Source organism: Lampetra planeri, chromosome 8 (genome assembly GCF_965212315.1).
Source record: "Lampetra planeri chromosome 8, kcLamPlan1.2.h2, whole genome shotgun sequence".
Taxonomy (NCBI): Eukaryota; Metazoa; Chordata; class Hyperoartia; order Petromyzontiformes; family Petromyzontidae; genus Lampetra; species Lampetra planeri.
This window is the reverse complement of record NC_136114.1, coordinates 5,096,427-5,110,504: the sequence shown is the minus strand read 5'-3', so window position 1 is coordinate 5,110,504 and position 14,078 is coordinate 5,096,427. Positions and strand designations below refer to the sequence as shown.

The following is a 14,078-nucleotide window of genomic DNA, read 5'->3' as shown; positions in this document are numbered from 1 at the left end:
TATAGCATAACTGCTGTTAGTGAATACAATGTATGTATTTGTAGTATTTGTGTATATGTCATTCAGCCAAGTCGTGCTGTAGGGACTAACGATTGGATCGTTGTGAGTTTAAATCCTGGTTGTAGGTGGACTCAACCTATCATTCCTCTGGGGTTGATAAATTGGTACCACTATGTAGGAAGCCAGCAGTGGTCACCTAAATAGGTACTAAATAGCCCCTTGCCATGTGAATGTGGCATTTTACCACTGAATCAGAGCCACGAACAGAGAAGAATGCTGTCTCAATGTTCATTTGAACTTGGAGACACTTTGACTCTCAATGTACGTTCATATGTCTGTTCATATATCGTGTATGGTGCAAGTGTGTGTGTGTAATTGCACATGCACTGGTATCATATATTGTATTGCATGTTTGTTAGGCAGGGCAATGAAACCTCTCTTGAATGTATCCTGTTTTCTCGTCACATGTTCTTGGGAAACACTATGCCACGTGGTTTCAGAAACTAGAGTCCATCCCAGGTGACTTAGAGTAACGACTTATTAATAAACGATCACACGTTGGACACGATTTTCCTTTTAGGCTCTTGCATTTGGTAATGGACTGGCGACTGGCCTTGTGGAAGGGTAGAATGTGTCTCTGATGGATCAGTTGGCTAAGTATCAAGGCATTTGCTACCATTAGCTTGTCCTGACACATTTCCTCCAATTTAGTAGGGAAATGTCCCATTGGGGGGGGGGGGGGGGACTCAATACAATCGTCAATAACACCGTGGTCTTTAAAGGAAAAATATACAATAGGTGACGTTTCGGGCAATGGACCTTCTTCATGGCACGTACAATTCATCGCTCGTTACATGTGCGTTGAAGAACGGCTATTGCCACAAACATTGTCGACTATATACGTTTCCTTTAAAGACCACAGTGTTATTAACAAAACGTGTTGAGTTGTTTAATATATATGTGTGCGTGTGCGCTTGTGCACCACTTGCCCATGCAGTGTCATCGAATAATTAGTTTTTATTGGGGAAAAGGTCAGCTTGGCAGCTAAGCGTTACAGCTGTGCCCTGTGTTGATTTCATCGGCCGTGGGACGCGTGTCAACGATAGCTCCCAGAAGAACTGGAAGACCTGGGGCGTGACTGCATCGGGCCACTCACTGAAGCAGGAGGCGGCGTCGTTCTCAGCAACTTTTCACCAATTGCCCTTGACGACGCGCGCCTACCGAAGGTGGAGTTTGCGCAGCATTTGCTTGAGCGCTTACATCGAGTCACCGGCAGTCGAGAGACCCCCTGAACGAGTACAACTCGCCCGGTGTCAGATGAGAGTCATGGAACCGACTCGGGTCTGAAAATTATTCGACCAGGCATCGGAAAAACTGAGATTGTTTTAATTCAGTCCGAATTAAGCGGAGTCTAATTGTGACTCATCGTCACTTCCCACCTGTCAAGTTAAGTGTTTAACTGCTGCTCTGAAAAACAAACGAAAAAACGCTGCTCGTTTTCACTACAACGTGTGCGCGTGCGTGCGCGGTTTGTACAAGTCATGCACATTCATACCGGTATAATCCAATACTGTACAGTATTATAATTGAGTTGCACGTTGTATTCTCAATTAAAACCCCTTTTACTTTGTTAGCGTGGTATCCACTGCATCTCAATAGCGTGGACCGATTAAGTAATAATTTTTGTCCGTCATTCCATTAACACAAATTAAAAAAAACGATTCCACCAAAAGATTTCGCTTTGGGGGACGCACATATGCAGACACGGTTTGGCTCGAGACAGCAACATAAAGCCATAGGCACGTAGAGTTACGTCGTATAGGTGGACATACAGTAAAGGACAATACCGATATTTCTGATAACGGATTTGTTAGTGCATTCAGTTCGGGGGGGGAGGGGAGAGGGCGTTCAAAGAGCTCGGCAATTATTTGGCATGCACACCGCAAAAAGTAAGGAGCATAGGGAGCAGGCGGGAGATGGGCACACGCAGCCGAGGAAGCATGCTCAAACGAGCCGATTGGCACACTCAATCCATCCCCTACCTTTTCTATTAAGCTCTGAAATCTCCTCTTTAGCGAGGGGGCAGGTGTCACTCTGCGTGCTGTGGCTCGAGGAGTTCATGTCCGACTTGCAAAAGTGCGGCGACCCGACCTGGGGGGGCCGGGGAATGTGCTTCTTCTTTTTCTTTGGCAGCTTCTGCTTGGCCATGGCCAGCGAGTAGTACATGCTGAAGTTGTTGACGATGACGGGCACGGGCATGGCGATGGTGAGCACCCCCGCCAGCGCGCACAGGGCCCCCACCAGCATGCCCGACCACGTCTGGGGGTACATGTCTCCGTAGCCCAGCGTCGTCATCGTCACCACGGCCCACCAGAAGCCGATGGGGATGTTCTTGAAGCTCGTGTGGTCGCTCGCCGTCGGGTCGTTGGGGTTGGCGCCGAAGCGCTCGGCGTAGAAGATCATGGTGGCGAAGATGAGCACGCCCAGCGCCAGGAAGATGATGAGCAGCAGGAACTCGTTGATGCTGGCGCGCAGCGTGTGGCCCAGCACGCGCAGGCCCACGAAGTGGCGCGTCAGCTTGAAGATGCGCAGGATCCGCACGAAGCGGACGACGCGCAGGAAGCCGAGGACGTCGCGCGCCGGCTTCGAGGTCAGGCTGCTGAGCCCCACCTCCAGGTAGAATGGCAGGATGGCCACAAAGTCGATGACGTTCAAGTAGTTCTTGATGAACACCTTCTTGTCGGGGCAGCAAATTATTCGTACGAGGAACTCGAAGGAGAACCATGCGACGCACACGCCCTCCACGTACATGAGCACGGGGTCGGTCTCTACGTCGATGTATACCTTCTGGGTCGTCACGTTGTTGACGGTGTAATTTTCCGTCTTGTTCAGTACCGTGTTGAATGCTTCGTGCGTCTCAAGGCAGAACGTCGTGATGGAAATTAAAATGAACAGGAGTGAGGCCAGTGCGACGATCTGCAATGGACAGAGCAGAAGAGAGCAGACACCGGCAGTTTTGCACAATTAGCATTTGTTTCATGAAATTATGTCGCACTGTACATAGCCAACCATGCTAATCAGAGGTACGGGGGAAGGACAACAGACTAAACATAAAAAATAGCGCTAAAGAAATTTGTTTTCAATCTAGACGATTTAAAAGTGCATTAACTCCAGTACAGTGGCGGCTCCTGCAAAATCTCTCAGGGGGGGCAAATGTCTGGATGATTGATAAGGATAAGGTCCACCCATGCAATGGATAAATTAACAGCTTAAGCATGTAAAGGCAACTTCACTTCTTTAATATTAATGAAAAATAAAGTGACTCTTACAATACATCTTGTTTGTTTCTATACTCACTATTATTACAATCCACTCAGTTTCTTTTATTAAAGATTCCACTAGGTGGCGACAAATAATTTTGTTGACTGAAACGTGCTTACGTATGATGACGTAAGCACGTTAGTGCGAGCCCTCCCGGAAGCCATAGAGAATGCATTGCAGCGCCCGCCCTTCGAAATCTTTGAATGTAAGTGTATGGGACCACACGGGGCGATTCTCAGCCAGAGTGAAATCGCCCAAAAAGAGGCAGTACTCCACAGAACGTGACATGATGCTGATTGGACTATATCCAGAGGCACAGTAACGGCTAGCATAGCTCTGTGGTTGAATGAGATTGTTAATGTGATTCAAAAAGTCCCTTTCACACATTGGTGGTGCGTCGCCCAATCGCCCTAATGAAGAAACCGCCCCTGTTCCAGTGGCTTCCTAATATCGAAAAGAAGAGCGTTTCAGACGGCCGCAGAAAGTGGCGATGCGGCGCTTAGCGCACTGCCCTATGAACCAGTGATCCGAGTGTGAATCCTGTCCACAGCGAACATCAGTGGAAAGCGGTATCTGAAATGGTCTTGGGCTCCGCTTCACCATTCCACACTGACCAGCACGGTGAGGTTACGGTGAAGTAACCCGTTGATGAGTGTCAACATCGGCAGCCGACCGCTGGCCGGTGCGAGGTGGGACCACGTGGCAGGCGGGACGCATGCAATGTGTGACGCAACGCTGCTATTTTAAGGAACGCACAATTATGTTAGCCCGTGCTTAATAATGCAAAGCTTATACCCTATCGTTAATGGCATGACACACTGTATGGCATAAGTTGCGTAGTTTTTTTTTATAATATATATAATGCACGCATTCACGCTGCCCCACCTCGGCAGTTTTTACACGAATTATGTACTGTTCCATTCTTAAAACGAAGCAAATCCTGTTTCATTGATTTTTCCAATAGCTTCAACTGGGCACTGTTATTTTTTCCAGCACACTAGTACGTGATTGGATGCAGCAACGGACGTTTGTTTTTGGGTTAGGGATCTTTGGGCTGTATTCGTTTTTCAAAGTTGCCCTTATTTTTCTTCATTGACGCTACACGGTACATCACAGCATCCCAGTAAACAAGGAACGTTGGATCAACGTTGGTCCAATGGTTCCATCTTTGCATGTTTACTGGGATCATGGGAGATGACAATGGCATGGGGAGACCTTCATCCAGCAGTGGATTAACCATGGCTGATGTTGCTGCTGCTGACAATGCCCTTGGATATCATTTTATTGACATAATTGGTCTGCGAATTAAATAATTTACTGCAAGCCTAAGCAATTTTACATGTCGATATACCTGATGAGTGAATAATTTAAAAATCCTGTGCGTTCGTTTCTGGATCGTTAGGGCTCCGCACCGCAGAATGCCCACTTTTTATTGACGCTATACAACTGAGCTCCAACTATGTGGAATGAAAGTTAGGATCTGAATTAATAATTTAACGGAAGACATGGTCTGTGAGTGCCAAAGGGGCAGGGGTGCGATGTAAATCAGCAGTCAGCAGCTTAAAGATGCCGAGCATCGAAGGCAACGCAACATGCCTTGAGTGTGTTGTACCTGCTACTCCTGTATTGGCATGTGGCAGTCCACATGTGGCAGTGGCACATGTGGCAGTCCGCTGACAGTGATATTTCCCCTCGATTCAAACGCAACTCATTCACACTGGACATACGGAGCCATGTCATCACGCATTGAACCTCTTTTTTAAGGGTAGTAAAAGGAGGATACAGAAAATGAAACATTGACAACTAGGAATATAACAGTGAATTTTTTAAAGGGAAAAATCCATAACAGCAGCACCTTCAAAAATTAGAAACAGCCATTCAGCCAGAACTTATGAGCGGATAAAATACACGATTGACAACATGCAAGTGACTATAAAATCTAATGCCTTTTAGCCACGTCCGTGCATATTAGGTTATTTCTTTTGTCTCCACTCTTTGCAATGTGTTCACATGAAGTGCAATTAATGTAACATTGTTGTTGTCTCCTGTTCACATTTAAACGTTTTCTCTCTCTCTCTCAAAATTTGGATGACGCCGTCTTGGACGGAGCGCTGCCTCGTCGTCTGGGCGGTGAGTCTCAGGTGCCTCTGCGGACCCGCCAGGCACCAAGAGGTGTTCCCTTCACCAAACCTGCACCGACCAGCGTGGTGAAGTATGGTCAACTCCGCGCCATGATCGACGCGCCTAAACCACGGCCCCTCGAGTTCCCCGGTGGCACTGGGTCCCCTGGTCGGGTGAAGGAGCAGGAGGGTGGGGGGGGCGCTAAGAATCGCTGGGCATGAGCAGGACGCCCTCGCTACGCACAACGCACGGGTGTGTATGTGTGTACGTTGAACTACTTTCACACCGTACGTAGCCAACCATACGGAGGTGCGAGGGAAGGAAAACAAACTAAATACAAGAAGCAGTTCTTAAAGAAACGAGTTTTCAATCGAGATTTAAAAGTGCATAGCTCCAGCGGCTTCCTAATATCAGTAGGAAAAGCGTTCCAGATGGCCGCATGAGTACATCTGAAGTGCGCGATACGGTCACGGTCTCTGTTCACTGGCTAGCCAAAAGCCGCTGTGAGAATGACTGGAGTTCAGGCGATGGTTTATGCTCAACAATTCTGTTGATGGTATCAGCGACGTGAAAAGGAAAGAAAATCCATACTTTTAAAGAATGGCAATCGTTTCTATTCAAGAGGGCGAGAGGATAGTAGTTATGGATGAGTGGGATTCTTAATCTCCGGAAATCAGTTTTAGGGTTGAAGTATTCATTGTATAGAGTTGCTCAGCTCACACTAAGGCTCTACGAATTCTACAAGTAAAAACAATATATTCATGTATACGCTCCAACAGCCAACCACAATGATGTAGCAAACAAAACGTCTGTGGAAACTACTACGTGAGATTAAGGCACAACACATAGCATCATAATGCGTGACCATAATGCGAAAGAAGGTCCAAGTTTTAGAGATAAGAAGACGAGAGGTAAATTCGGCATTGGAATGGGAAATGAGATGTGTGAACGTCACCTACAGTTCACAGTCAGCACACACGTGACATTAATGCATTTTTTTTTTATTAATCTAGACAATGGACGTGGAGAAAGCCCAAACCCATGGAATTAACAACGAGATTGACTTGATTCTAGCTGACAAACCCGCGATCGACAGAGACGTCTCTGTCCTCAAGAAATTCAATGCACGCAACGGACGCAGACGGGCGCCAAGAAAGCTGCGCGCTTCAACGCAGCCGACGGAGAGGGCAAAACTAAATGCTGCCAAAACCAAGGGAACATCAAAATCCAAGGCAGCAGCCGGCTGATTTTGGTTTATGCTAATCAACGAATCCAAATTCCTATGCAATAAAATTGATGGAATAGATGTCACCACTCTAAATGATGAATTAACTAAAATAGTAGTGGGGGGAAACTTAGCAAGCGACGCGGAAGTTGTCCGAGACTATTATAAAAAAGTTAGAGGCCAACAAATCACGCGAGCAAGCAGAGTTTTCGGAAAGGTTTCTCTACCATCGGCCGCATTCAGACTCGCTATTAATAAGATCCTGGAATAGACCAATATATGTCGATAATCGTTGTGCCTGGCATTTGTAGACGACGAACAAGCATTTGACTCAGCAGAAATAGATGTACTCATCCAAATTGAAATAAGTTTACAAAAAAAGGAACGTCCAAAGTTGGGCTCAGGATAAATATGAGACGAACAATTGCCATGGGCAACATTTTCAGGAAACAATTTGAGATATCTGTTGGAGGCAAGCAACTTGGAAAGACATCATGGGACATGTACTTAGGGCAGCGATTAAAGGTGGGAGCAGGATCTAAAATAATGAAATATCGAATCGGAAGCAGGTTGGAGTGCCTTTAGAATGCTCAATTTGATCATATACGTGCCTATAGTACAACGTTTTTTTAATCAGTGCGTACCACATGCTATGACAATAGGGCTCAGAAACCTGGTCATTAACTCAAGATGGAGAATAAAAACTGAAATGTGCGAAAATAAACACGGAGAGACAATTTTTGGGGAATTGCGTCAAAGAGCCGAACAAAGGAACACGTGGATTAGAGACCACACACAGGCTAACGACATCCTCCAAACGATGAATACAAGTAAGTGGGCTTGGGCAGGACACGTCACGAGAACACATGATGGACGATGGTCAGCAATAATCACGGAGTGGCAGCCAAGGAATTGGAGAGCATCCGAGAGAACATCCACCAAGGAGATGGATTGATGAGATCGGTTCATTTGAAAGTGCTGGATGGATTGTTGCATCACAGGATCATGTGAGGGTAACTTAGAGAGTGGGATCGATCATGGATGATGATTATTATAATTGGACACATTTTTACAGTTCCTTTTAAGTAGCATGGGTTTTTTTCTTTCTTAAACACTACGTATCATACTCTTTGGTTCTTTCAGTAAAGTCACGTAGGTATAAAATAAATTAAATCACGACGTTTCGGGTGCAACACAAGCGTCCGTCATCAGTTGGGACAACCACAGCAAGAAACAATTGCTGGAGCTCCACGATGGTGAGATGTTAACTACCTCGCCTGGTATACAGGAGGTCGTGAGTTCGATCCCAACTCTGATCCCGACCCTGACGCCTGTACATTTGGAGTTTGCATGTTCTCCCCGTGGTCGCGAGGATTTTTCTCCGGGTCCTCCGGTTTTTCCCTCCACATTTAAAAAAACACACGTTTAGAGTAATTGGCTGTTATAATTTCCACGTGATAAGCCATTTTGTTGAGCTGTCATTTGTGGCCAGGTCACTTCTGAAACAAAGCTGCATAGTTCCAATGGGTTTTACCTGGTAAAATAAAAATATATAGTTTATAGTAGTATGGTGGTTGAAGGCCTCACCAAGCCACCGCCACCTCTCCTGCGATGTGGTAATTCACCTCGCACCTGCGCACCAACTGACTTCGTCGCTCCATATCCCCAGTCAGCGTCCTCTCAGATGTGTTACCTTCCTTGGCTGCCATTCCATCATCCCTTCTATAGGTGTGCCCTTCTCCCACCCACTCACGTTTCTATGATTTTGATTCGCTGGAATTTTGATTAGCTGGAATGTATTTAACTCGCGTATATTCAGTTAACCACGTATTCCTATTCTTGGTTCTTTTGGTAATGTCACGTAGAAGGGAAATAATAAAATAAGAAAAATAAAACAATAAAATTCTCACGACGTTTCGATTGCAACACAAGCAATCATCATCAGGTGTGAAAACCACAACAATTATATTTCTCAATGTAATTCCGAATTACGCTTCTTTCCCTGATTCTCTATGCACTTTTTTCCATTTACCTCAGATCCTTAAAATAGCAAAAAAATACACCACTTTGTGGGAAGTCAACAACAGTGGTCATCTTCAGGAGAGGATGGCCCTTGCCAGGCCGGCGGGTAATTTCCACCACTGGCTCAGTGCCGCCAATGGAGTTTAGTGCTGCCCCATTGCTCGTTCCACTTGGCTTGGCTTGATGATTCATATGCCTCACCATAGTTTCCAGAAGCTTCTGCATTATCTGTATAGGCATTCATGGACCATAGTGTCACGACCTTGTGATAATAAGAATGTCATATTACCAAAGCCCTTTCACTTTTCGTGATTTCCCCCCCCCCCCGCCACCCAGGGAATGAAATGTCTACCGTTGCATAAAATATAGTGAAGGCGCAGCCCTGCAATTGCTCGCTGGTGGACGCGTCTTCACTGGAGGGAGCTCCTGAAAGCACCTCGAGAGAAAATATTTGGCCTACTTTTCAACGTTGGCCATGTGGCTTTGAAGAGGCGGCACGATACATACTTTAGCCCACACACGAGCTGCCGATGGGACGAGTTGTGGTGGCTTACCCACCTTAACCACCGGGGGCACATTGGTGTGAGTGGAAACTTGAAGACACTTGCGACATTGTTCCAGCTGCTGTGCCTTCATGAAATACTTGGCCGGTTGGTGCTGCGGTTAGAGTGCTAGACTTCTACGAGCAGAAGGTCTCAAACGCAAGTCCCATTCGTGGGATAACTTAGACCATCCATCATCCCTGTAAAGGTAAATGAAATGAGTTACAATTTTATAGAAAGTCAACAATTCTTCTCAATTTGATAGAAGGGCCACGACCATAAAAATGGGAATGTCCACTTCTGCTTTAGGGACGATACACGTAAGTCACTGAATATGTCACGTTTAGTTTTTACAGCCCTTCATCAATACCCCCCCCCCATGTCAGTGATGGGGGTATTTTGAACATACTTCATCATATTGCTCAGTGCGAGTTGGTGAATGGGGGGGGGGGAGTCCAGGACCAGTTCAGATATCACTTGCCACTGATGCCAGCCGTGGCAGGGAATCAAATCCAGGTTGCCGGATTCACAGCACGATTCATTTAATCGCAGTGTTACTGCTCCACCCCAAATTATTTGTGATGAATGTAAAAGAGTGTGTTTTGTGGTCACGTGTCGTCTCGAGTTATCAATTGTTTCCCATTATAATGAATATACGTTGTTTATCATACTACATGACCTAAGGATAATTTTGGCACACGTGTACATTAGGTTTAATACTTACACGTGCGATATGAACAACACCGCACACAGTTGTGCATGCATCATGTTTCATTCTACTGCATTTGCATGTTGATTTAGAAACATGCGTTTAGAGTATTTGGCTGCTATAGATTTCCACATGATAAGCCACTTCGGTGAGCTATCATTTGGGAACCAGGTCGCTTCTGAAAACGAGCTATATTAGCGCATTGGGCCTTACCTGGCAAAATAAAAACAGTTTATAGTTGACACACATTATGTGGACAGCAGCTGTGCCGTGGCAGTCAAGCCACTGATTTAATAGTGTATGACGCCGTGGCTGCAAGTAGATAGAGTCGATGAATCGACTAATTAATACTCCGGCCCCTTGAAAAGTGAGATGCGACCCCGATGAGCAATTCCCAGCGTGGCCCAGCTGATGGGCCCGATTATATCACTCAGCACCCCCCGTCATCCCCCATCCAGCAGCTCACATTGCAGAATACGTGAGCATATCCCCCCACCCCACCCCAGGCTATTGTGTTATCTGAGTAGATGCAGTAATAGAACCGATAATCAGTAAGCGTAATCGATCACTAAACTGATGGGATCGCCCAGCTCTCCTGCTCTGGTGGCTCAAGTGCAATTCTGAGTCTTGTGCAGCCTTAATCTGGGTCTACATTCGGTAAACTCAGGCTACATTGACGATTTCATGGTACAGTGTAGTTTAAGATCAGTTTAAGATCAGCGCTGGCTACATGCTGGTGTGTGACCTTAATAGATGCTCATAAAAAAACATCACTTGTCACAAACTTGCTCTTAAACGAAGGATCTATGCGTATGTAACATAGTGTACGTGTGGATATATGGTAACAGTGCATGAACTGTATAGCAATCCAATACCTGGTGTTGGGCATTGTTTGCTTTGTCTTGGCTTTCGCGTCACACTATACGGGCAGCTGGTGACGGCACAGATAAAATATGTTTAGGTGTTTAGCTTGAAATGTATAATAAATTTGCAATTGTTGGATGATCTGCTCTGCGGGTAAAACAATGAACCTCTAGACAATACATATTGGTGGGAGCATAGGCTCAATAATATGTTTTGCCAAATGTAAGCTTTCTAACCCTTCTAGAGCATCGTTAGAATTCTCATTTGAGACCAGGTCCATCTCAATCACCGTTCGATGTGCAAGCGATTTCACTCTTCTTATGTGCAGTACACAGCGAGATATATTTTCTGTGTTATTATGAAAACGTAATGTGTGTGATGTGTTTATATGAACATACAATACAGTTTACATGAATTAATTATGCGGAAACAAAAAAACCCAGAGGTTAAATCGAATTACATAAATGTTTACCCTGTTAACAGGCAGGGGGTTGGGAGGGTCTTTTCAGGCCTAACAAGTAAAATCGTAAACGCATCAATTTGCATTGTCCTTGTGGTATTCCCTGTTGGCGTCCTCTGGTTAAGTGCTGGTGAGACCCGGCCATTAAGGCGGCTGTCTCTGCTGTAGCCCAATCCGTTTCAAGGACAATAAGTACATTTTCATCAAAGCATGTTTGATGTGAAGCTTTCGTGACTGCAGGAATCCATACTCTTTGGTTCTTTCGGTGAAGTCACGTGGGTAGAAAACACAATAGATCACGACGTTTCAACAAGCGACCTTCTTCAGGTGAAGACGGTCGCTTGTTGTTGCGATCGAAGCGTCGTGATCTATTATGTTTTCTACCTACGTGACTTTACCGAAAGAACCAAAGAGTATACAAAGCATGTTTGTTCGCATGTTTTACCACAAGCATTATATGTGGTTAAATATGCAGATTCGATGCCTTGTGATAATAATAGGTGTCTATTTGGAGTTCGGACATCTTGACACCACTTGTTCTCTTGGCGGAAAGGGTGAATGGAGCCGATTCATTTTGTCATTAAAATTGCGAATGCTCCAAATTTGATGTGGAGCGCAAAAAATAAACTAAAAGCAATAAACGCATCACGAAAATAACGATGGCCAACCAGTTCCAGTTGAGTTGGTCCCCCTCCTCAAGCCACCCGAGCATTTCAATGAAGACCCTGACAAATGCGAGCGATGCTCCCTTTGTAAAAAATAAGTAATTCACTGAGCATACATCGAGTGTAATCCGTCTGCTTACGGGCTTTTGCGAATCAATATTTTCCAGAAGCAATTGTTGAAGCAAGGCAACCTGGCTCCAAATTTGACTTCACTGAGTTTTATCAGCAAGGTGTACCTTGACAAGCTATTTTCACAGTTTTTTTTTTTAACCAGGAAAGGCCGACTGAGCTATGTAGCTCTTTTTCAGTAGCGACCTGGCCACACATGACAGCTCAACAGAGTGGCTTATCGTGTGGCAATTCATAGCAGCCAAATACTTTAAATACATGTTCAAAAATGGGCAGGGAAAAACCGGAGGACCCGGAGAAAAACCCGCGCAACCACGGGGAGAACACGCAAACTCCAAATATACAGCGTGAGGGTTGGGATCGAACCCATGCCCTCCCGTACACCAGGCGAGGTAGTTAACATCTCGCCACCGTGTTACCAATTGCCTCCACACTACAGGCGAGAGCCAACTGCAAAACCGCATTTCAAACGTCAAAAGCCATGCTGACGCATCCTAATGCCCGAATGATCTTTGGGGCAGTACTCATTTCCGCTGATGCAGGATGAGAAAGCGTTTCCTATGGAATTGCATTACTCAGACAGCCCTTTCAAAATGCAGGCTCTCTGACACAGGCAACTCCAAGTTCTCAAATTTTGTCTGGGAGTTGAATTCTGCCAAGGTACAGCCTTTCCATTTACAAAACTCCCCATGGAGGTGTAGGCAGTGGAATTAATGAACAGTGAGCGAACATTATTGCGCTCGCGTTTCCGTTACCGGCCGTGGCTAATGTGAGGCCCCTTTGAGAAAATTGCGCTGCCACGCGTCTGCCTTTTACTGAATCGTCTTCGTTTACAGCAAGGCATTTGGAAATTCGTCAGCATTGCCAATGAGTGACTCACATAGCTCATGCCACGCCTGCTTCAGAGCAATGAGCCAGCATGTCCGAGATTGTGCGTTTGAATGCTAGGCAGCCAGAGCCGGCCCAGCCACTAAGCGACCCTTGCAATTGCAAAGGGCCCCGTGGCCAGCAGAGGGCCCCCTAGAGTCACTGCTAGCTAGTGGGTGAAAAAAATCATACATCAAAGGGGCCTCCAACCAAATTTTTCTTAGGGCCCCCAAAGGTCTAGGGCCGGTTCTGTAGGCAGCCACCCAAGATAACTCCACACTCTTTCACATGTGCAGTGAATTGATGGTGTCAACTTGGTTACCAAAGCCTGCACCCACAAAAAAAACACATTAATAAAAACAACATGTTGTGCTCTGAAGGCTAAATCAGTAGTGAGGCACAAAGTGAACTGAACATGTTCTATAGACAATATTAAAGGATACCAGGCAAAGGGGCTTTAGTGTTACATTTTCCAGCACACTGAAATGTGTGACTCTGCTAATACAAGAGGCTTACGACGTAATAAATAATTGCTTGATAACTACTTGGGCGGCAATTTAGAAAACGATATTCACAACAATGGAGCCAACACCATCAACACTAAATCCAGATGTCAAATTTCAAATCAGAGTATTAGCATTGGAAAGTTGTTTATCTCTGTTTGGTGCTCTGAGCCAGTGATGTAAATTCCATATTCCTTGGGTAGGTATATAAGGCTGTTATTGATGAATGTGTTGAGGTTTTTTTGTTAACTGTGCATGTGCACCACCACCAACGCAAGAACATTACCAAAGAATGTCCTTGCGTAGGACACTTTCCCTTTGAATTCCCACAAAGTGATTGCAATATTGTTGATTCTTAATGATAATTGGGCTGAGTCATTACTTACTCTTGCAACAGTGCGATTGTGCGATGAACACTAACAGCAGCGCTCTATCACCTGGAAAATTTAAGCATTAGAAGTGTATCCAATATATGAGCATGTAAGGATTCAAATTTACATTGCAGTAATCCCATTACTTTTCTGTATATGTTAATATGTGAATTCATTGTCTGCATTCGTGAATGGGATCCGTTTCAGATTCTGGAAAGCACAATGAATCGAGTGACGGAAACAAAGGATCACGTGCTGCACCTCGTTAAAATAACTGTG

The 14,078-nt window shown here is 45.3% G+C and overlaps 1 protein-coding gene across 1 annotated transcript in view; it reads right to left on the bottom strand.

Moving 5' to 3' along the window:
* Positions 1–795: 795 nt before the first annotated feature.
* Positions 796–14,078, bottom strand: part of LOC144720447 (voltage-gated potassium channel KCNC1-like) — a 37,132-nt gene continuing 23,849 nt past the window's right edge. The window contains exon 2 of the mRNA XM_078597249.1: positions 796–2,976. Coding sequence (XP_078453375.1) covers positions 2,005–2,976 — 972 coding nt within the window. The 3' untranslated portion in view covers positions 796–2,004. The remainder of the gene's footprint in view (positions 2,977–14,078) is intronic.